This window comes from Chaetodon auriga, chromosome 9 (genome assembly GCF_051107435.1).
Source record: "Chaetodon auriga isolate fChaAug3 chromosome 9, fChaAug3.hap1, whole genome shotgun sequence".
Taxonomy (NCBI): domain Eukaryota; kingdom Metazoa; phylum Chordata; class Actinopteri; order Chaetodontiformes; family Chaetodontidae; genus Chaetodon; species Chaetodon auriga.
The window spans coordinates 8,794,947-8,817,004 of record NC_135082.1 but is presented as its reverse complement, the minus strand read 5'-3'; the positions used below and the strand labels follow the sequence as shown (position 1 = coordinate 8,817,004).

Below are 22,058 nucleotides of genomic sequence, written 5' to 3'. Positions count from 1 at the left end.
AGAGCAGGAACAGAACGAAGGCATCCAGTCAAAGCTTTACAACATGAACGATTACAGAGTGACAAATTCTTTCGACCCTGACATGTCATCAGCTCCATGGTGTGTATGTGTGTGGATATGTGTGTTTGTGTAGTGTCACATCTGCTACTCATAACCTCTTTCTTGTTCCTTACTTGGGGGGTAAAGTCGTCTGAGGTCCAGAGTGTCTCTCAGACTGTCGGGTCCCTGCAGGGATCCTCTCTGTGCACAGAGTCTCCTCATGGCTTCTGTGGAAGAGTCAGTGACGTCGATCTGCTAACTGTTTGTGTCTGCCAACACACTTTCATCTTGCTCATTGATTTGCTATTTAAAAGTATCCGAATTCTCTCATCCAGTCAACTTTTACTGAGAGAAATGTATGTTTAATCTGGTTCAGCTCCTGATGACAAAATCTCAGTTTGTGAACAACATGAGAGACAAGTGGTTCAGCTGGCTGCTGCGGTGTTCTTATGCAATGATCAGTTTCACCAATATATTGTGCTTTATCACCACCCACCACCACTAAAACAATAAGAATAGATAGGTATGAGATCAACATATGAGTAAGAACACATTTTAACAACAAAAATAAAATAGTTTTAAAAATGCAAAAATTAAACTATTCTAAAAAAAAAAAAAAAAAAAAAAAAAAAGAGCCAAGATAGTTTTTACACACCTAAAGCCAACATTACATTGATGCCACTCACAGGCTTATTGTGTGCCTGCATGTGATCTATTCCTCTGTACTGTCCAACAACTTGTAAAAATCTATCAGTGAGTCACACTGGCTGACATATTCCTCACATGGTCATTGTTGTTCTTTTTGATTCAATCCCACACACGCTGTCCTGCTGCCAGAACAGAGCAGCAAACCAGCGGCTGAAAATCAGCCCCAACAAAACCACTTTTGAGTCATACTGGCTTAAAAAACTGCATTTTGCATCTTCTGTAGGAGCCGTTGGGTTTGGAGTTGCACAGACAGCGAGAGACATAGAAGGACTCGACTCGAATAATACTACCACTGTTACCCTTTAAAGATATCAACACTCAGCTGCTCTCAGATCCTCAGGCAGGCTGTTCCTGTGTGAATTAGTGTAGCGTGTGATCTCCCTCCGGTCCTATAGCCAGCACATTTCTGATTATTTGCAGGCAGTGGCTAACTTGATGAACATTACAGTAGGCAAGGTTGACAGATAAAAATGTTTTTCTTCATTGCTGTCCAGCGCCTTTCCTTTCCTCCCGTGCGGCACCTATGCACTCTGCTCTCTGGCCTGGCAGCATGTGAGCAGCCTGGGCATGAGGCCTGGTACTACCGCCTTCCTCCTGCCCACAGTGTAGGAAGATTTAATGGCTCATGTGCCACGGCATCCAGCCTTTACTGGCTCCCTCAGCCTCAGCCAGGCCGGGTGGGTAACGAGGGATGAGGGCAAGAGGAAAAGAGGAGGGGAGACATCTCTGCCAAGACGCAGCCTCCTCCTCTCACCACAAGTGTGTTGTGAATTATCTTCTCTCTCTCCCCCCCTTCTTTCTCCCTTTCTCTCCTTAAGCCTTTAGTTATCCCTAGCTACTCACCCTCTTCCTATTAAACACATATAGATCTTCATCTGTCCACAACGCTTTCATGAGGCCTGCTGTGAGTCTGGCTCCATGGCACATTCATCTCACTTGTTTGGATAGCTAATTCTTTTTGATGAAAATGGCCTTTTCTCCTCTCTCTCTCTTCCATTCTCTCTCTCCTTGACTGCCAGTAACTGTGTGGTTAATGGCTGCGGTAAAAAGAAACAAAAACAGGCGTAATTGGTAATGAGAGTCAGACTCTGCATGTGAGGATCTCAGTCGAGCGCCTTTTCTCTCCTCTCCATCTCATCAGCTCCTCGGAGTGACGGCTCAGACGGGCAGCTGTGCCAAGCAGGACTCTTCCCAGAAGGATGTCAAGGGATGGAAAACTAATCCACAGGGTGTTAGAGTATTATTTCCTAATACCATAATGTGTAACTAGCACATTATGTTGGACGGTATGGATAAAATAATGCATAAACCTGAGCGATGCCAGCACTCAAACAAAAACACACTTTCAGACTGTTAGCTGACTTAAGCGAGAGTTTGAAGTCGGTTGAGGGCTCCTCTTGGTGTTGTTAACATGCAGGGTGAGGGGAAGTAGTAATTATTCAGGGGATAACCATCGCTTTTTGCGTGAATATGGTGGGAGGTTGTTGAGGGACCCCACAGTCACACATGTCTTTATCTGTTTTTATCCCACTGAGCGCAATCATTCTGAACACAAATATTTTTTATCAAAGCCTCGCCGCAGTGGAGGGGAATTATTTTTAGATTGCCCTGATAAATGAGGGGTTTCATATATCTGGATGTGGTCGTGTGTGTGTGTGGGGGGGGGGGGGGTAGGAGTGAAAATGTCGGAGAAAAGGGAGTTGAAAAAAATCTGGCAGAGTCACAAAAGCTTTTAAAACAACATGCGAAAAAATCTGCAGTTCTTTAACAGTTAGCTTGTCATTTTTATTTGCCTCTTCAGATGGTGGCAGCGGTTGTCTTTCAGGCAGTGCCAGCTGGGATTGGCTGCTGGCTGGAAGGCGCAGGCCTGGCCTGGGTAGCGTCTTATTATCATCACCACACACTGTAATTCACATGTCAATCACAGCACAGAGCAGTGCAGGGCTGAGGGGAGAGGGGCTGGTTAGAAGGGGCCGCCGACTGGGGTGATGGGCCGGGCGGGGTGGGGGCTACACGCTGAATACTTCCAGCAGGGCCTAATCGGACCTTTCATCCCTCATCTCTGCAAAATGGGCCTGGATAGCGGTATGACTGGTTATACAGGGCTGTGCTGAACTGAAGCAGGAGGCTGTGCTGGACTGGCTGCTGTAAGAACAGGAGTGACCCCTGAGGAGGGTTAAACTGTCAGATTTTAGCCAGTCTGTCCTGGCTCGAGTTAGCCAGGATGAACCGAGTGAGGAATGAGAATGGAGGAAACAGTGTTAATCAAACGAAGTCTGCATTTTTAAGCCAAACGTGTCATTTAGGCTGAGAAACAGTTGGTAATACTGTATGTGCGTAGATTGGGCAATGAGTTTTCAGACAAAGACTGTGTATTCACTGGAAATGCTGTGGTTTGAATAAGAACTGTGGATTTTGCATTAGACCTATTCCAGATTGGACTGACCTGTTTGGTGTGAGGAGTGAAAGTGGTCATGTAGCTTAAGGCTAACACCTCTGAGCATATATTCACACAATAACACAACATACCCAAAATTACAAGAAGTTATGCCAGAAATGTTTTCTAGATTATCAGTGTAGTATTAAAGGATTTAATTATTCTGAATTCTATTTGTGCATTTATAAAGAAGAAAAGACAAAGACAATACAAAGTGTTGAAGTACCACCTACATTTACCACAAAGGATTATCAGAGAAGTTTCAAATATTGTTTGACCCCCTAAATGTCTACATTTAGAAGTTATGTTACAGCTTGTGACAATACAACGACTTTGTGTTTTTTTACTGGATGCTTTTAATTGCAGAGTACAACCATAACTGGTTACACATACCCATACAACCAGTTCTTACATCTGAGTTTATCAATACTTTAACAATTTAACTGTTTAATAGCAGGTTTCAGTACCCATCCCTGCTAATAGCACTGTGTTATTTGACAAGATTAAAGCAGGTATTTGTGATTAGACTTTATTCAGTCACATTAACTTGGCATTTTCACTAGTTAAGGATTAGAATGTCTGTAGAAGATTCACACAGGACCCAGTACCACCAGACAAATCCATAAAAACCCACAAGAAGTCATTTGATAAGACCAACTATAGCATGAAACTGCACCTACATGCACAGACAATTTCATTTAAAATCTTTACACTTATATTTCTCGACATTCTTTCTCCAGCTGGAGGATGAATTTCAGGCTGTGATTAAGTTTGTGCACAGTAAACAGAGCACACATTTGAAAGTGTAAAAATCAGGCCATCGGTGCTCTGGTGGTGAGGAATCACCATCTTTACTTGTCATCACGTCATTGTACCTTAATGACTGAACATGATTGCCAGTGACTGCCAGAACAACAAATGTGACCGTTGGAAAGTAGCAGCGACAAACCGGACCTTTGTCGTCACGTGGTTAACGTTGTGAGACAGCCACAGTTTGGTGAGGTTTAGGCCACAAAAGCACTTGGTTAGGTTTAGGAAAAGTTTTGAGTTAAAATAAGTCGGCATTTAAAGTGTTGTGTTTGTTTGACCCATGCATCCACCCCAGCTCCTTCATATGCCACGTTTTACTGAAAGACATGGCTAATAATGCCAACTAGATGAGCATAATCAGATATTTTCCACAATATTCTAAACTTGTGAATAAGCTTGAATACTATAAACTCTGAATCACATATATTTCTCCATCTGTCCATTCAGAAATAAGTCATAGTAACAGACCTACATTATTAAAGGATTGGCAGTAAGGTTTGATGCATCGTTTTCTGCTTGAAACTATAATTTTGGAAGCCTGATGTTGCTACTGAAGTCTTAACCAGTTTTAGTGGTGCAGATCTCTTTAGTAAAACTCTTGTTAGAAACTAGCTAGCAGGCTAACAGTTACTAAGAAGAAGTTTACACACTGGGCCCCTTGCAATTCCCCTGAACGCCGTCACCACTGATCCACTGTGACACAACACCTGTGGACAAAATCCACATACAGGTTAATGATTTTGACAATGAAACAGGAGAAACTAATTAATCCTGCTACCGCACCACTGATGTCAGAAGAAAAATCCAAGTCATTCCACATCTCTTTAGCCATACTCAGATTGTCGTCTCATGCAGCCTATAGAAAAGCCTTTTCTCTTCTCTGACTTCATTCCCACCCCTAGAGATTTTCTGCAGCCCCGTAGAGACACTATAATTTAAAGGCTGCCGAAATGGGAACTCAAAAGACAACATGCTATTTCAATCAAAAGCCCAGCTCGAGCCCCATCATCCTGTCTGCCAAAGCGTGGTGTAACTCACACACACAAACACGCGCGCGCAGAGAGCTCGCCTGCCAGCGTGTGGTTTGCATTCACGATGCCTTAATGCCTTGTGGTCAGCGCTCTATCAGGGCCATGAGAAATGATTTATTAGTGGCTCCCGCCTGTATTTATAGATAATGCAGCTCCGTCAGTGTTAATAAAGAGATCCATTCTCAGCCTGGAAACACAGCACCTCCTTAAGAGATTTCTGTCAGTGCTAAACAATAGCTGCTCCTCCAAAGATAGCCTGCAGCGTGTACGCTGAGCAGCGTGTAAAAGTATATTCATGTGTGCTGTGGGAGGGAGGTTAAAATAGCGACCGGCTGCAGCAGGAGAATCAATCCCGCGGCCTTCTTAACACAGGTCCATTCATTAAAGACACACATTTGTCCTCACACAAAATAACTTTCCTGTTAAGTATTCAAACAGTCCAAGTCGAAGCTTTTCAGTCAGTCGTCTTCAGGCTCTGCACCGGTCTGTTTTTATAGAAGCCGGCGTTGGCAGTAATCATTGCTCGTTTGCTGCGGCTCAGATGTTGGAGGAGAGCGAGGCAGCACGAATAAGTGTTTCCCTTGTAGGCTTTTGCACTTTTATCTGTCTATATGTCACTCACATTATGAGTGTGTGTGTGATGAGGATGAAACGGAGACATGGAGACACATGAGCACTCTGGCAGTGAAGTGTGTTTGTGTGACATCATTCTGTCTGCCTCTGGTTCCAATCAACCCATCCTCCCCCGTTAATGACACCTGATAGATTAATGACTGATAAAGAGCGTGTGTGTGTGTGTGTGTGTGTGTGTGTGTGTGTGTGTGTCTGTGTGTGTGTGTTTGGTAGGGGCCCACAGAAAGCCCGCAATCAGACGACTCTCAAATTAGCGCTCCATAACTACATCCTGACCAGGGCTTAGACTTTTGAAGCGCAGAAAAATCCTTCCAGACAATCAGACACACACACACACACACGCACACACACACACACACACACACACACACACACGCTATCACTTTCGTCCACAGTATATCACATCACATTTGCCTTCTTTCTAGCATGGTGAACTTTGACATGGTGAGAAACGGGGGTGGTGTTGGGGATGTCATCAATTTTAGCAGCTTACTCTTATGTCCTCCAACCCTCCCCCTCTGACAAGCTCACACACACACACACACACACACAGAGAGAGAGAGAGAGAGAGAGAGAGAGAGAGAGAGAGAGAGATGTGCACGCACATACCATTACACAATGATGCTTTTAGATAGTATGGGTCATATGAAATCACCCAGCCCCATAAAGGACCACACAAGATCAAGTCACAAAAAAGGAAAAAATGTTATTACACTGTAGATAAAATATATAGTTGTAGAGCTACAATTTTCTAATAGGGCATCCTTTGCACAGAGTTAAAATTGGAACTAATATCTCTGATAATGGTTGATAAATCATTTATTGTTGTTTTTTTAGATTTAATAATTTCAAGTTGAGCACAGGTTTGATGAAAAATTCCCTTTGGCTGGTGTATGTTCTCATCAATCATTATTTGCAAGTTTTTAATGGTTAATTACTAAAGCCTTGATAAATGACTTATTAACCATGAATAAAACCAATGGATCCTTTAAGTGTTTTTGTCAAATTTTGGTAGAGCAATCAAGTTGAAGTGAGGAATGAAAATTTGTTCTGCATTAACAGATGTTGCCTCTCTGCTTTCCTTATAGACTTTTCACTTTAAGCCACTGACTCAGTGTTCTTGCCGTATTTCACTGCTTCACCCACGTTCTCACCTGGGAGCTGTCCACTACACTCTCAGTCTTCTTGGTCTCTTGGAGTAGTTGATGGTAAAGTGTGTTGCTCATCGTTATGTCAGCAGTATCTGATGAAAGAAAGAGTGTCAGTTCTCCTGTATTATCTCAGCCTGGGATTTGACCCAACAGCCTCACAAAGGCCTCTTCCCTAATCTCTGCCATCTACTAAAACCTTATTATGGGCTTTTCAGAGTCCAGGTGGGACTGTAGCATCATGGCCTTCAGCCATAAGCGTTTCAGTTTGTCAGTTCTCTGCTGTACCCACAGTATGATGTGAGGAGAGTTTCTCTCCAGTTCAGTGAAGAAGCTGGAGAAAAAGTTTTGAAACGACCTCAGTGTCATAACTGGAGAAAAATACTGATGAGAGTATCGTCCTCCTGTGGAAAGGTGTTGCTTGTGTGTGTGCGCAATGTGCGTGAGTGTGTGTGTGTGTGTGTGTGTGTGTGTGTGTGTGTGTGTGTGTGTGTGTATGTGTGTGTGTGTGTGCTTGCTGCTCCTCCTGTGAACCTGACAGAGGTGACGTCACTGAATCTGGAAGTGATTCGACCAGAGTATGATGCTATTGGCCATGATTCAGAAGAGGGTGTGTGTGTGTGTGTGTGTGTGTGTGTGTGTGTGTGTGTGTGTATGGATATGTATTACTCATGTTGTGGGGACATAAATCTGTGTACACAGTCACATTATGGGGATTCGCCTTTCTTATGGGGACAAAACGCAAGTCTCCATAATGTAAATCATTAAATTTTAGGGTGAAGTTAAGGTTAGGTTTAAGTTAAGGTTAAGGTTAAGGCTCAGGTTAGGTTAAGGGTTAGAGTTAGGCAGGTAGTGGTTATGTCTATGGTTAGGGTAAGTCTCCATAAAATGAATTTAAGTCTATGTAATGTCCCCAGAAGTGGTGTGTGTGTGTGTGTGTGTGTGTGTGTGTGTGTGTGTGTGTGCTCCACAAAGTCAACATGGCTGAAGTGTGCATGTAGCGCTCTGGAGCAGTCTCATGATGATGAGGTAATTTCCCCAGAGTTTAACCCTCGGGAACATAACAGACATGTGTCCATTTCCATCGCTCCACTCTTCTCGGACATTTCATTCTTTTTCATCCTCTTTAATTCCTCCACTTTTCCCTTTCTACCTGTGCCAGTTTCTTACCTTGAGTTGTATTTCATCACATACATGTGTGACCTACACTCTTCCCTTCTTACAGTCAGACGTTTTCTTTCCTTTCTTTCACTCCTCTGCTGTATAAATCCTTTCATTCTTTCTTCTTTTTTGTCACCAAACAGACGGACAGCAACATTAGGTCACATGTTTACAGAAAAACACCCATTCCTCCTGAAAACCATAATTTAAAGCTTGTAGTCCATGTTACATCATATATTATTTTAGCCTCAATAAATGACTCCAACAGCTCTAACAAACATGTATTCAAATTCAACGTGTTGGTGTGATGAACAGTGATGAGTACCAAAGAGTAATTTTCATCAAGATTTACTTCATTGTTCATTGTTGACTGGTTGCACCAGCTTTTCATAAATTCTAACTTATCACGGTTATCACAAAATTAAATCAGTTTGCACCACACAAATTTATTCTGTAGAGATTAATAATTATTAAAGAGCCATAAGTAACTGTTATCTAGGTGGATAATTGAAGCTAAAGGATAAAGCTAACGTTAGCTTGCTGATCTATGACCCTTTTAGTTGATGAACTGATATGAAATACCGTGGTTGATGAATGGGAACCAACACTTCATAAAATAAGGTTTAAAGATATTGTAAACTGTAAGATTTGAAATTACCATTCACAAAAATAACACAACATACCTGAAATTGCAAAAAGCCATGCCAGTAACATTTTGCTAAGTGACCAACTAATGTTAGCTAGGTTAGCATAATTGCTAACACACATTAAACAGCAACACACGTCTTTCTACAGACTTTTGAGTTTAATATGTCTTTACACTGTCATGTTGTGAAAGCCTACTAACACTAAAGTGACTTTCTGTTTACATCATTGACTGCTTTTTTTGGACTGCACTACGAATGTTTCTTAGCTAAAGAAGTCATTCATTGCTATGACTTTCCATGGGTTTTAATGGTGCGGCACACAGTAGCTAGCTAAAAACTAGCCAAGTGATAACTATGAACTTAGGTAAGGCTTCAGACAAAAAGAAAAAAAACACAAATAGCTGGTCCTGATCTTTATTTTGCAGTCCAGCCCCCACCCCCTCCCAACCACCACCACCACCACCACCAGAGCTCCCTCAGCATGAAATTATTACATTTCCCTGAGGTGAGCCAAGCTGAGAGGATGAAGACAGGCAGTGCTATGGGAGAGAGAAGGTAGCTTTAGAAGCTGATACTCACAGGAAAGACTCATTTGTCACCCTTGTCTCAAAGCCACATGTGATTGCCAAAAGTGTGTGTGTGGTGGTCCAAGGATCATGAGACTGTGATGCACGCTGATTTTGGGGAGGGGGGAATCTGAGGGGCGCTTTGAAGCAGCATCACCGCTCTTCACCACATGTCTACCCATGAGATCTGCTCTTCTCTCTCTCTCTCTCTCTCTCTCTCTCTCTCTCTCTCTCTCTCTCTCTCTCTCTTTCTGTCTGTTTGACCACTAAATGTTCTCCCACTTGAGGCACATGGTGATTATGGTGGGTCCACATGAACACATGTCAGTGACGTTATGAGGCACTGAGCACTGTCTAACTTTTTGGTTCAAGGCAACTCTGTGGCCAGCTGTTTTGGAGTTTGTGTGTGTGTGTGTGTGTGTGTGTGTGTGTGTGTGTGTGTGCGCGCGCGCGCGCGCGCGTTGGATGTATGGCTTGGGAGCAGCGAGAGGGACAAAGTCATTTGTCACTTGCGGCTTTGCATGTCTGGTATTGAAATTGATGACAAATCTACGAGGTGTGCGTGTCTGTCTGTGTGTGTGTGTGTGAGTTCATATTTGTTGGCTTGCATGTGGGTGATGTCATGCATGAGAGCTTCTTTTTCTCACACTTTATGAAGCCAGCTATGCCCCTGCAGACTTTCACAGTTTGCTGACATTGTAGGCAAGGAGTTGTGTGTTTGTGTATACATGTGCATGCGTATAGTGTACGCTTTTTATTGCTTTTATTGGACGTCTGCTGCAGACCACAGGGAAACACTGGCATTCAAACTCCATCATACATGCCTGCCATCCCCCATTATGACGCCCGCTGCCTCTGTGTGCCTGTGCACAAAAACATGGGTGTCCATTTGTGTACGTTTTGCTCTTTTCAATCTGAGAGGCACAGAAATTGTACCTAACAGGCGTGTTAGAAAGTTTGAGATGTAAACTACATGGACGGCAAGTTTAATCTGCCGTTAATCAGCTCCTCGGAAAACTCACTCAAGCATCAGACACTGCAGATTGCTCTGCCTCTCCCTGTAACTCCCTCTCTGTGTTTTTCCCAGTCATCACTTTCCTCTCCCCCGGAATCACTCCACTTCACCCCCATCTGCCCCCACGCTTCTCCCTCCAAATCATCCCTCGTCTGGAAGGAGAGCGCGGTCGCCTCCTCGCTCCCTCCTCTGCTTTTTTCCCTTCCTCTGTTGTGTGTGATGCTGAGAAGCCCTCAGGATTAAATCTAAGTCTTTTGTTTATCATCTCTGCTATTACTGCTAATGCTGGCTCTCCCTCTTTCTTGCTGTGTATGTGTGTGTGTGTGTGTCCACGCATGCATGTGTGGGCAAGCTCTCAGATCAAACACAGCGTAAGACGAGCCCATAAACAAGCCTTCAGGACCACTTAGGATTTTTAGGGAGAGTCAGTTTAGGGGGTTACGTGGAGGGAGAGTTAGGTACAGAAATCAGCTGCTCTGTTTATGTACCTTTCAGTGGTGATTACCGGTCCAATCTGTCTGTTTAACAGAGGAAGTATCATAGCCTCGCAGAGTGCGTGTGTGCTTATGTGTGTGTTTGTGAGACTGGGAGATGCATATGGTACAGTTGCAGTGCAGAGGGCTGGAGAGATGGCACGGAGTTGCGTGGAATTAGAGCGCTGGTGCAGCAGTAAGTGTTTATTTACTCATACGGTCAACCTTAACTGAGTCAGGAGAGTGAAAGCAGAGGAAGCACAGGACCACCACAGACCAGAGGACTGGGGATATGTGTCAGACGTACAGTATAGCCTTGGCACTGGCCTGTGTTTCCACACAGTGCAGTGAAGGCTGTGTACTGAGCGTGTCAGTGTGAGTGGGCAGACACGCTGGCAGGTAGTGCCCAGTCTGTAGGAGGGAATATATTTACAGAGTCAGTTTACAGAGTGGAATATTCACAGAGATGAATAGGCTACTTCATGCACTCAGAATATGACTTTCATTACATTACAAAATGGAGTCATTTTTGTGTCATGTACTGTACAAAATGTAGCAGGTAACGGGAGACTAGTTTAACTGAAAGTGTAAATAGTTCAAGTCTTGTGCTTTTAGGTTCAGTCTAATGAATGGAAGCTGACTTTCACTGGTGGGGAGCATTTTCATTGGAGTGAAAATGGGACAGTTTCCACCTGCAGCCACTAGGTGGTGCCAAAGCGACACAAATGAACTCTCCAGAAAGGATACCGGTGGCAATAAAAGAGACAATACGCTTTCTGTAGTCACTGTCAAACCAGCAGTAACAATTGTCTAAATGATCCCAGGCGTCAGGTGTTTACATATGTTCTGTGGCTTGAATTTAAAGGCGTTTCTCTAGCTTCCGTTTCGGATCTCATCTTAATCCCCTCCAGCCACCGGAAGCGCTAGATAAAGCCGAGGTTGCAAAGTGCGTCACAGCGCGGAGCTGCTGAGAGTAAACGGAGCCTGCAGTCCAGCACAGTCTTCCCTCTTCTGTTTGCACAAGAAACTCGAGCCGACGTTTCCTCTCCAGCATGGTGAAGATCGCTTTTAACTCGGCCCTGGCGCAAAAGGCGCTGGGCAAAGAGGTGCCAGCTGCAGTGATGGTGAGCGAACGGGGCTTCGGTGTCTGAGCCCGGTGTCTGTTTTCGGTCTGGTGGCAGGCCTGCGCCGGCCGCAGCCAGTCAGCTGTGACCGTGGACTGCATCTGTACATATGTAATCTCGTGTATTACCCTGCATTTTGCAATATTAAGAGGTTTGCAGTGGTTTCTGCAAAATGCTCAGAGAGGCATATTGCACCTGTGCTGCACACAGTGGGACCGCCCATCTTCTAAACAGCTGTTCTGCAGAGGCCAAACAGTCAGTGGTCATAGATGGCCGAGACGAAGCTGTGTGCAGTGAATGTGGATATTCACTATGTACAATATTATGATTCACTGTGGAATTGCATGCAGTGTACAGTATTGCTTACGTGTGTGTGTGTGTGTGTGTGTGTGTGTGTTTAGGATCCTGAGCTGGCCTCTGCTCCAGCGGGCAATGAGGGCTCCACAGGTCGCTGTTTGCTCACCCTGCTGGGCATCGCCTTCATCCTCAGTGGGCTCATCGTGGGGGGAGCGTGTCTCTATCGATATTTCACCCCAAAGGTAAATGTGTGTGTCTGTGCCCGTGTGTGGTTCTGCATATCGTTAATATAACCGTAGTTATTAGAGTTTTTTCATGTTTTTATCCGTGTTTTATTGTTAGAATTGTACTGTTTATGCATTGGGTGTTGTAGTGATGAGGATTCATGCCTGTATCTGGCTAATAAAGGCAAAATACCCAAAATTGTATTTTAGGTAGTAATTATAAAATAGTAATAATAATTAACGCTTCCACAACTAGCTTTTTCTTACAAGATCAGAAATAAGAGAGACTTTGTGTTTCTCGTGGTGCCTGCTGCAAAACAAAAAGAAGGACTGATGCAACATTCAGTGGAAGTGAAGCAAACATTCAGACGAGACATGCAAACAGAACAAGGTGCAAACATATAGTGCATTACATAAAATGTGAGAGTTATAACATCGGGAATTTATGAAATATGAAGAAGTGTACAGTGTAAGAAGTGCTGTACCAATTTGTGGCCACTGAAGACTTTTATATCTACAGGATCTGTGTGTAGTAAGTGTGTTTTTCATGGCCGGAGTGAAACAGTGTCAGATCTTTTAATTCTTTGTCTCTGTGACCAGAGATGTGCAGGGGAGACAAGGGGAGATAAGGGGAGTGTTATTTGAGTTCAGGAAGAATTATTAACCCCGCTCTTGGCTGCTGATGGGACACTCTTTCCTTGGTAGGGAACTAGAACGCTGACTCTCGCTCACTTCCGCCCTCAGAGAAAGTGCAGACTTTGATGTTTTTGAATTTTGCTGCATTGTCAGTGGGAGAGTCTCACACTTAATAAAGCGTCTCTGTGCCTGCAGGAGTTCTTCTGTTATGCAAATGAAGCAAAGACTAAAAGTCTCGTTAAAACTCTCAACACCATCTGTAAACACTTCTTAGTTCGTATGAAATCCAGCTTTGTTCAGGAGACTCATCCCACTTACCAACTGCAATATGAAAGACTCAAAAATTGTATTCTGGTTTATTCCTCTAATTTGATACAGATTCCACACATTGTGCTGAGAAAAAACACTCCAGCCCACTGCTTTATGCACCTTCCAGTCGCTCTCAGCTCATTATTTTGCTTTTGTTTGCCTCACAAGCTCACACTGGCGGATAACACTCGACAGACCCAAGTGGCAGAGAGACAATGTGAACGAGTGGCTGGTTGAATTGAACATCTAGCGAGCTAGATTGATCCACATGTTTCTCTGACGTGGCTCAACGGTGTTTTTCTCAGGGCTTTGTGGAATACATCCTGGCAGGTAGTGAGAAAGATCAGAACAACAGGATACCTGAGTTACACTTTTTTTTTTTCTTTTTTTTTTTTTTCAGAGAACCGCATATACTTGCAAACAGATACACAATAATAAAACTACAGATATCCGAAAAAAGAGTACAAAAGTCAGTGGAGTATTGAGTATCCTGCCCTCTAGTGGTTGAAAATCATTTACTGCAGCTTTAAGCTTCATCCTCCCTTCTTTTCGGACCAAATCCTGTCTGTGTGATGTTTTAATGACTCTTAAAGATACACTGAGCTGTTCCCACTCATGAGCCAACTGTACTGTAGTGTACCCAACCTGAGAGCAGAGTAAACAGGTAGACACTGGCTGCAGAGATCTAACACCGGTTGAGGGACTTGGGGTTGCAGAGGCAATTCATCACTTGTTAAAAATAGCAATATACAAGGGATGCGTGTTTTAAATGACCAAATGTTGCAGTGTGACTCTGAAATATTCAGTGTAGCTGGTTCATGCTGATTGTCTGAAATTTGAAATACAAGTACATTAAAGCTGCAGTAGGTAACTTGTATAAAAGTAATTTTTTGTCATATTTGCTAAAACTGTCCCTATGCCCAGACAGCAGTACATGAAACATGTAATCTGTGAAAAATACCGGCTCCATTGGTCCCACCTACTCCTCCTTTGCGATTTGCAAAAATCCACCGCGCCCGACACAAAACAACCAATCAGAGCCAGAGGAGTGTCTGAGGGAGTGTCTGACATCTGTCAATCACTACTCACACACGCTGCGAACCGCCCCCTCCCTCCCCTCATGCTACGGCTGCCGCTCAGTCAAACAACTCTGTGAGCGGCATCAGGAGGCTAGTGAAAGCTATGGCGGAGCAACAGCCACCCGCAAAGGAGAAACTGCCCATACCGCCGCTGCCAACAACAGCATATACAACTAAAATAACCTAGATAACAAATAACCAGAAAGCTAATGTGGTGATTGTTACAGTATCACTCTGCAGCGCGTACGGTATGTTAGCGACTGATGTAGCGGCTGGGCAGAGTTAGCTTGTTTCTTATGCTAAGGCTAACGTTACTGGTTGTCACGGCAGCTGTGCAGACGCCGCAGGGAGGAGGGGCTTGGAGACAGGGCATGAGTGCAGCGGAGAGGGAGGGGGAGTGACGTGGAACTTGTGTTGGTTCAAATTTTCAGGCTAAGTCTGCTCTCTTCTCCATCTTACCTACTGCAGCTTTAAAGAAGTCAGTTATAGTATTTCATCACAAGTGAACAGGATGCATTTGTTAAGCACAAACTCCTGGTGTCTAGAAACGACTATATTTGGGCACCAAATGCATTTTTTTGTCTCTTTATTTGTCTCTTACTCCGGCCCCCAGAGGCTGTATCATGGAGCAATGCAGTTCAGTGATGTGTCAGCCGGACCTGGAGGAGAGAGCCAGCCATACTACCTGCCGCAGGTGGAGGAGGAGATGGAGATCTCTGACAGCATGGCCGTCATCAGCGTCCCACCACCCCGCTTCAGACCTGGAGACCCTGCCTACATCCTCCATGACTTCAACAGGGTAATGTGAACATACTGAATAGCCCACATACTCATGCTCCTGTTAATGTGGATTAAATTACACTCTGATTACTTTGTGTTTGTGTGCACGTGTGTGTGTATGTGTATGTGTGAGTAGAAGCTGACAGCATATCTGGACCTGACTCTGAGGACCTGCTTTGTGATTCCTCTGAACACCTCGGTGGTGCTCCCCCCTCAGGACCTCATCGACCTCTTCTCACAGCTGATGGTGAGTGGTCATCAGTGTGTGTCCTCGGCATCGCAGGATGCAGCTGCCAGTAGACGAGGCCTAGAGGAAACACAATGTACTGACACAGCACTCTCACTCAAGCTCCCACATAAGCCCTAATATTACGGACTAAATATTACCTGGGGAAATCCAGGGATTTAAAATAATTCCAGACATTGTCTGTGCTTTAATCCTGTCCAAATCTGACATTTGTGTCATTTGTAGAGCAATAATTTCCAGCACAATTCACCTTCCTCTAGTCCAGGCAGTCTGGGATATTAGTAACTCTGCATGAATCAGGCTGAGTAATCTTCACCAGAATTTAGAGCTTGTGTGTTTTTTCCTCTCTCAGTGTCTCCAGATTTGTGGGCTGATGAAAGGTGTCAGTGGAACAGCATGAACGCCATAGTGGAAAGCTTTAAATGTGTTACGTGCACAAAGTTTTCGCCTCTCAATCTTTAAGTGAACAAGGCAAAGGCAGTCCACAGCTGTGCTTTGAGCTAAATGCTAACACCAGTATGCTAACATGCTTACAATGACATTTGCTCATTAGCACTAAACACAGCTGAGGCCAATGGGAGTGTGATTAGTTTGGCAGCTTTTTAGTCATTAATCTAAGTATTTGTGTGCAAATGAAAATTTTGACCTGATGATGGCGCCAGATGTGAAGTTGAAGGATCAGTCATTGCTGTTCTTGGTGCCTTGATGTTAGTGTGGCTACAGATGATCACGTTTGATGAGAGTTATTTCATTCAAAATGCAACTGGTGTTGTTTTGATGATAAAATATCTGAAAGTAGGATCCTGTTAAAAAAAAACTAGATTTTAGTGAGAGTGGAACGTGGTCAGCGAGACCCGGTCTGAGAACAGTCAGTCCTCCTGTATGTAGGCACCCAGAGTTGATTTGGCTTCGCTGAGTTCTCCTCCATGACAGTTTGTACAGCATTTGGTGTTTGGTGGGTGGAGGGTGATGGTGGTGCAGTCAGTGAATTTCATTATCTGTTCTGAAGGTGTTTCACAAACTGCAGAAGTTCAGAGATGATTCATTAATTAGACAACTTTCTTCTTTGTTTTCACACTCAGCTTCAGTCGTGTTCACTGAGCTGCTTTTCTTTTTAGGACGATGTTTTGAAGTGGTTTAAAATGTATTATGATTCCTCCATGTTCCTCCTTTTTGTCCCAGTCTGGCTCTTACCGCAGCTACTTGGTGCATGAGGACCTGGTGGTGACGGAGCGCATCGATGATATCAAGCCTCTGGGCTTCTACATCCGCCGGCTGTGTGATGGAAAGGAAACATACAGAATGCAGCGCCGCTCCAGCCTGCCAGGTGTGCATTCACTGTCCAGCTGCCACTGTTCACGTTTTGAAAGTACCAGCATGCATTTCCATTGTAGCCTTTCATCATTTTCTACTGGCTGATGCGTTTTTCAAATGTGGGACTTCTCCTCACTCTTTAAGACCATTTTTGGACATTTGTGTTACATCTAAATAAAATACATCATTAACTCAACTACCCTCAATTTAGCCAATTTGAAATAAGCTAAATACTGACATGCTTTCACATGTTAGAACACTGCTCCTACTATGTAACACCACACCGTGAACACTCCCAGTAGCATTTGGTATATCATTAAATATGTCTGTCCCTTTCTGACATTCAACATTAAAGAGGACCCACTGTGCTGTTCATTTTGTAGTTTCCTTTGAAAGTACAAGTTACTTTGCTCAGCTTCCTTCAGTTAGCAGACTCATGTTTTTTCAGCACTTGCTGGGTCATTGGCCGCTCCTGCACTCTCAGTGTTGGGTTTGTCCCACATTACAGAAAGGAGGGAGGGCTAGTTAGTCATGCATGCACTCAGTTCTGGTGAGGGTAAGTGACCAGAAGGTCAGAACTCACAGCAAGGAGCAGACCTCAGCACTCTGCACATCAGCCTGTTATTCAGTCACAAGTTACTCACTCATTAAATTACTTGTATCAACAGCTTAGCAAGAAACAAAACTTTTTTAATTACGGTCCAGTTTTGACTCAAAAGTACACAAGTCAAAGCAAACACTAAGCAAATGGATTTTAACTGCAGTCGTGGTTTGTGTGTGTCTTTGTGCCCCTCAGGTCGAGGCATCCAGAAGCGCTCTGCAGACGAATGTTTCACCATCCGCCACTTTGAGAACAAGTTTGTGACGGAGACCACGATTTGCAAGGCTTGATGGGAAAGCATGAGCATAGGTCAGAAAGTGAGTGAGAGAGAGTGATATAGAGAGCCAGAGAGAGAGAGAGAGTAGGAGGGAGTAGGCGAAGGAGGGAACAACTTCTAGCAGAACGTTACTTTTGTATAAAACTCTAACTCCAGTTTTTGCCTCCCCTGCTTTAACCCCAGTGATAAGTGAATTTAAGTTACGGTGTTATAAAACCTAACCCCCTCCTCTGCTGTATTCCCCTGAACCTGTGTAAGTCATAGCTCTCTTGCTCAAATATTCACTAGTTAGTCTTGTACTGATTACCAGCGTCAGCCTGCTTACTAAGGATTTATATTACATTTCCATTTGTTATCTTGTTTTTTGTTCTGTTGCTGTAGCTTCCTGCAGATTATTGTTGTTACTGTATTACAACAGCCAGTCACCTCCAGACCAGAGTTTTTAGTCGTTCTATTGAATTTCCTAGCGATACTGAGAAGTCATTCATATCAGACCTGTGTGTGTGTGTGTGTGTGTGTGTGTGTGTGTGTGTGTGTGTGTGAGAGAGTGAGTGTGAGTGAGTGTCAGCTTACTGTTCCCACTAGAGCAGCCTTGACAAAATCTACCATGTGTTTTAGTGTGATATAGCACAAGTCACCATGCAGATGTTTGGTACAGTACAGTTACAGTACACATGTAACGTGGTTGTCAGTGTCTTTCACAGATGGCACAAGCCCAGAGCTCTGTCACCATTTTTGTAGATATTTCCCAGAGTGCCCTGCTGCTCCCGGAGCCCTCTGCTGTCCTCCTGTGTGATGACTTTGTGTAATTGGTGGTGTCAAACCTGATGGCGAGCAGTCCAGCACCCTATATGACCAGTGTTTGTGTTTGTGTAGAAACCTCATCTGTGACAATAAACTTGAGGGACAGTTGATGAGCTAAAGGAATGAATAAGCTAAAGGGAAATTTCACCAAATTTGAAAACACTTTGTCACTTTTTGAATTCTTATTTATGAATTTGTCGTCCCCTGACATGAGATGACTTTGACTGAGATAAATAGCTTACTGTAAGTGGCTACACATTTTGCAGAGCACTACATGTTTAAATTTGTCATAGGAACGATATGTTTGTAAGAATCTTTCAGTGAATCTGCATAAAACACTTGTCTTGCGTTTTGAAAGCCCTCAAGGGAAAGCTTGACAGTATGAAAAAAATGGCCTTTTGCCAAATAACTTCAAGTCGTTTTCAGTGGTTTCCCACTCAATGCCTGCACAGAAAGACAATCAGACAGGAAATTTGCTTGTAAAACTGTGTTTCTGTCTCAGCTTTTTAACAATACTAGATTAGATCAAAACCAATGTTGTGTGCAGCTACTGAAATGAACTTCACTTTGTGGCTGAATAAAGTTGCATTTCTTTACCTACTGAATAGTTTGGCTCGTGGCTTATTATTATAGCGCTGATGAAAGCTTTGGAAAGCCAGCACGAACCCCTTCATGATCCTTTGCAAGCTGTTCGCTCACCATGAAGTTTAATCTAGAAGACACATAGTGGGTCTATGGCCTTGCGTGTACTCTGTGTTTCCTGACGTGTGTGAGAGATGATGGCGCTGATAGCATCTGTTATGACAGGAACAGCTCACTCTTCACCATGCAAATTTAGAAAGGGCAGACACATCTTTTATTTAAATATAAATAGAAAAAAGATAACATTTTGAAACTTGCTCACGTTTTCACATACGGTTTGCATGCAAATCACATTTCCTTAGTCTTTAGGAATGTCTAGTATAGACTTTATCGTGTGGTTTAGTGGTTGAACTGTTGCTCCTTAGAGAGACTCACTGTAGTCTAATCATCCTCGACATCCTCCCCTCCAGCTATGCAGGACAGGCGCCTGCTGAAAGTTATGCTCTCCGGTATCTCCGGCTTGCTCAGTCGCCTCCAGAATTCGTCAGTTGTGAAATAGTACATGAGTGGGTCCAGGCTGCAGTTCAGACTGGCCAGGCAGAGCGTGACGGGGTGACATCGCAGAATCAGGTCCCTGAGGGCGCAGCTGCTCAGGACGTTCGCTTTAACCAGGAAGTCCAGGGGCATAGTGACATGGTAAGGAACAAAGCACACCAGGAAGACCACAGCACAGCTTAGCACCATCCTCAACGCCCTCCTCTTCTCCCCTCGGTCAGGAATTGCGCCTGCTGTCTTTTGCCGAAGGCTCCCAGCAGTCAGACAGGTGCAGGCTAACACCAGGATGAGGGGGATGATGAAGCCCAACAGTTCGGCTATGATCAGGAGCACCCCGGCTGCTGGAATACTGACAGTCCTCATGGGCAGCTCTGAGAAACACACTGAGTCAGGCGCAGTGAGGTGGGCGCTGGCCTCTGAGCCGACACGTCTGTCACTGGAGGTAGAGTTTAGATCACTGCTGGGGTTCCTCAGCAGAGGGAAGGGCAGACAGCCCAGGAAGACCAAGAGCCAGCCCAGGGCACAGATTAACAGGTCTCGTTTTCGCCTGGATGAGCTGTACCTCAGCGGATGCATGATGAGCTCACAGCGACGCATGCTGACACACACCAGGAAGTAGATGGACGCGTACATGTTGACATACTTGAGATAGAAGCAGATCATGCAGAGCGAATGGCCAAAGGGCCAGCTGTTGTACAGGTAATAGTAGATCCGCAGAGGCAGAGAGAGCACCTGGGGAGGGTAAAGAGATTTAGTCAAGATGTAGAGGAAGAACTACAAGCAAACAGTGGCCAAGAAACAAGCAAACCCCTCAAAAAAAGTATCAACCACAAGTTTGACTGAGGATTGGTTCACATTGTTTCCAGTCTAACACACTTTATTGTAGTTGTACACTCTTGTAAGAACATTTTAAGGACACGTGTTTATTCATGTGTTTTTCAGCACCTATAATTCCTCCTCTGATATGTATGTGAGTATAACTCTTTATTATAATTAGATGGATTTATTAATCCAGCATTGATTTGTTCATAAGTTGCTCTTTTTTCTCTCTATTACAACTGAACAAATTGCACTCTCTAATGAAGGCCATGAGACGTGACTGAAAGCACTGCCAGAAATCCTGCGTGTGGACCTCGAGTCAAGACCTTGTTTGTCAAAGTGAGGTCAAGAATGAACGTTCAAGCACAACATTTCTTGGTTTGTACAAGTGTATGAACAACCGATAGATGTCTTACTACACAGTTTGTTCACGTGTGTTTGTTCATCCATCATTAAATGTCATTACATTTACTTACATACATCCATAAACAGGCATACATATATGAGGAATTCCATGAATGAAAACCTAATAGAGAGACATGGAGGGACTCTTACCTGGAGCAGGTCGGCCACAGCCAGGTTCATCATGAACACCACAGCCTTCTTGGTTTCTCTTACGTAAACCCTGAACACCCAGATCGCCAGCACATTACCCAGCAGGCCTGGTGCGAGGATCACACTGTACACCACTGCATACACATAGTGCTGGTACGTGCGGAGGTCTTCGCTGCTTTTACAGCTGTGGTTGTAGCTCATCTTAAGCCAGGAGCTGTTGTCCGTTTACTGTTAACACAAGGTGCCTTGTGAACCACCAGGAGGCTTTTATCAGGGAATCTGCTTGTAGTCTGGTGATGGATGTGTTTGAGCATCCATGCTGTCCGTTATAGCGAGGAGGAGTTCATGCTCCCTTCAGTGAAGGTGAAGAGTGTGTCCAGTGCTGATAAGCTCTTGATTGGTCAGGCCACACTCAATCCCAGTCCCCAAACTCTTGCCCTGCGCATGCTGGGGTATGGTGAAAGCAGGTGTCTGTAGAAAACAGGAGGATATTTGTGTCACAGTTAATTCACCTCTGATGGCAGCATGTTTTGCATGTTCTCGATCAGACACATATCACATTGTAGTTCTCAATCACACACACACACACACAATATGCAAAGACGTTCACAGTCGTCAACCGTGGCTTCAGCTTATTCTGCATGATCACAGCTTTTGCAGTGCCGTTTACAGTAAATATGCAAACCCACAGAGAAGTTGAAGCTACAGTCTCCCACAGGGTGCTCAGCACTGAGCGTCTCCGCTGCACTTTAAGCCTACAACAGGCCTGTGCGAAACGCCTCGCAGCTAGGCATCAGTGAGACCAGCGTGCGGTTAACAGCCTTGTCTGAACACCCAGGTGAGAAACATTTGTTCCTCTGTTGAATGCACCCATTTAAAACACATTATGATGTTTCACATTTCCAGCAGCGCACAACGAAAGTCACTGCGGAAGATTTTCGAAACTTTTAGGTAACTTTAAACCCCAAGATGTCGATTTCAATGTAATAAACGGAAATGCACAGTAATGTCAGGAACTGAACTTCAGCTCATAGGTGTGATCCATTCAGTGCTGTAAACATCAGTAGGTGTCTGCTGGCTCAGCAGGGGTCGCCTTGCTGTTTGCTTTAACCCATGTAAACTGTTTAAGAATACACAGTGTGAGCTATGAAGATTCATGCTGCTCTGTCTCTTTCATTTTCTGATCT

At 44.1% G+C, this 22,058-nt stretch overlaps 2 protein-coding genes across 2 annotated transcripts; one reads left to right on the top strand and one right to left on the bottom strand.

Annotated features, from left to right (window-relative positions):
- The first annotated feature begins 11,389 nt into the window (after positions 1-11,389).
- On the top strand, positions 11,390-18,965 carry LOC143325682 (integral membrane protein 2A-like). The gene is made up of 6 exons (XM_076738938.1): positions 11,390-11,792; positions 12,194-12,331; positions 14,951-15,136; positions 15,254-15,364; positions 16,547-16,691; positions 17,475-18,965. Exons 1-6 carry the CDS (start codon positions 11,721-11,723, stop codon positions 17,567-17,569), a joined length of 747 nt encoding a protein of 248 aa, XP_076595053.1. The 5' UTR covers positions 11,390-11,720; the 3' UTR covers positions 17,570-18,965.
- Positions 18,966-19,269: 304 nt separating this feature from the next.
- Positions 19,270-21,317, bottom strand: gpr174 (G protein-coupled receptor 174). Its single transcript, XM_076739552.1, is given in 3 exon segments — positions 19,270-20,229; positions 20,872-21,093; positions 21,096-21,317. Coding segments are annotated over 3 exon segments (1,158 nt in total). The 5' UTR covers positions 21,186-21,317; the 3' UTR covers positions 19,270-19,383.
- Positions 21,318-22,058: the final 741 nt, after the last annotated feature.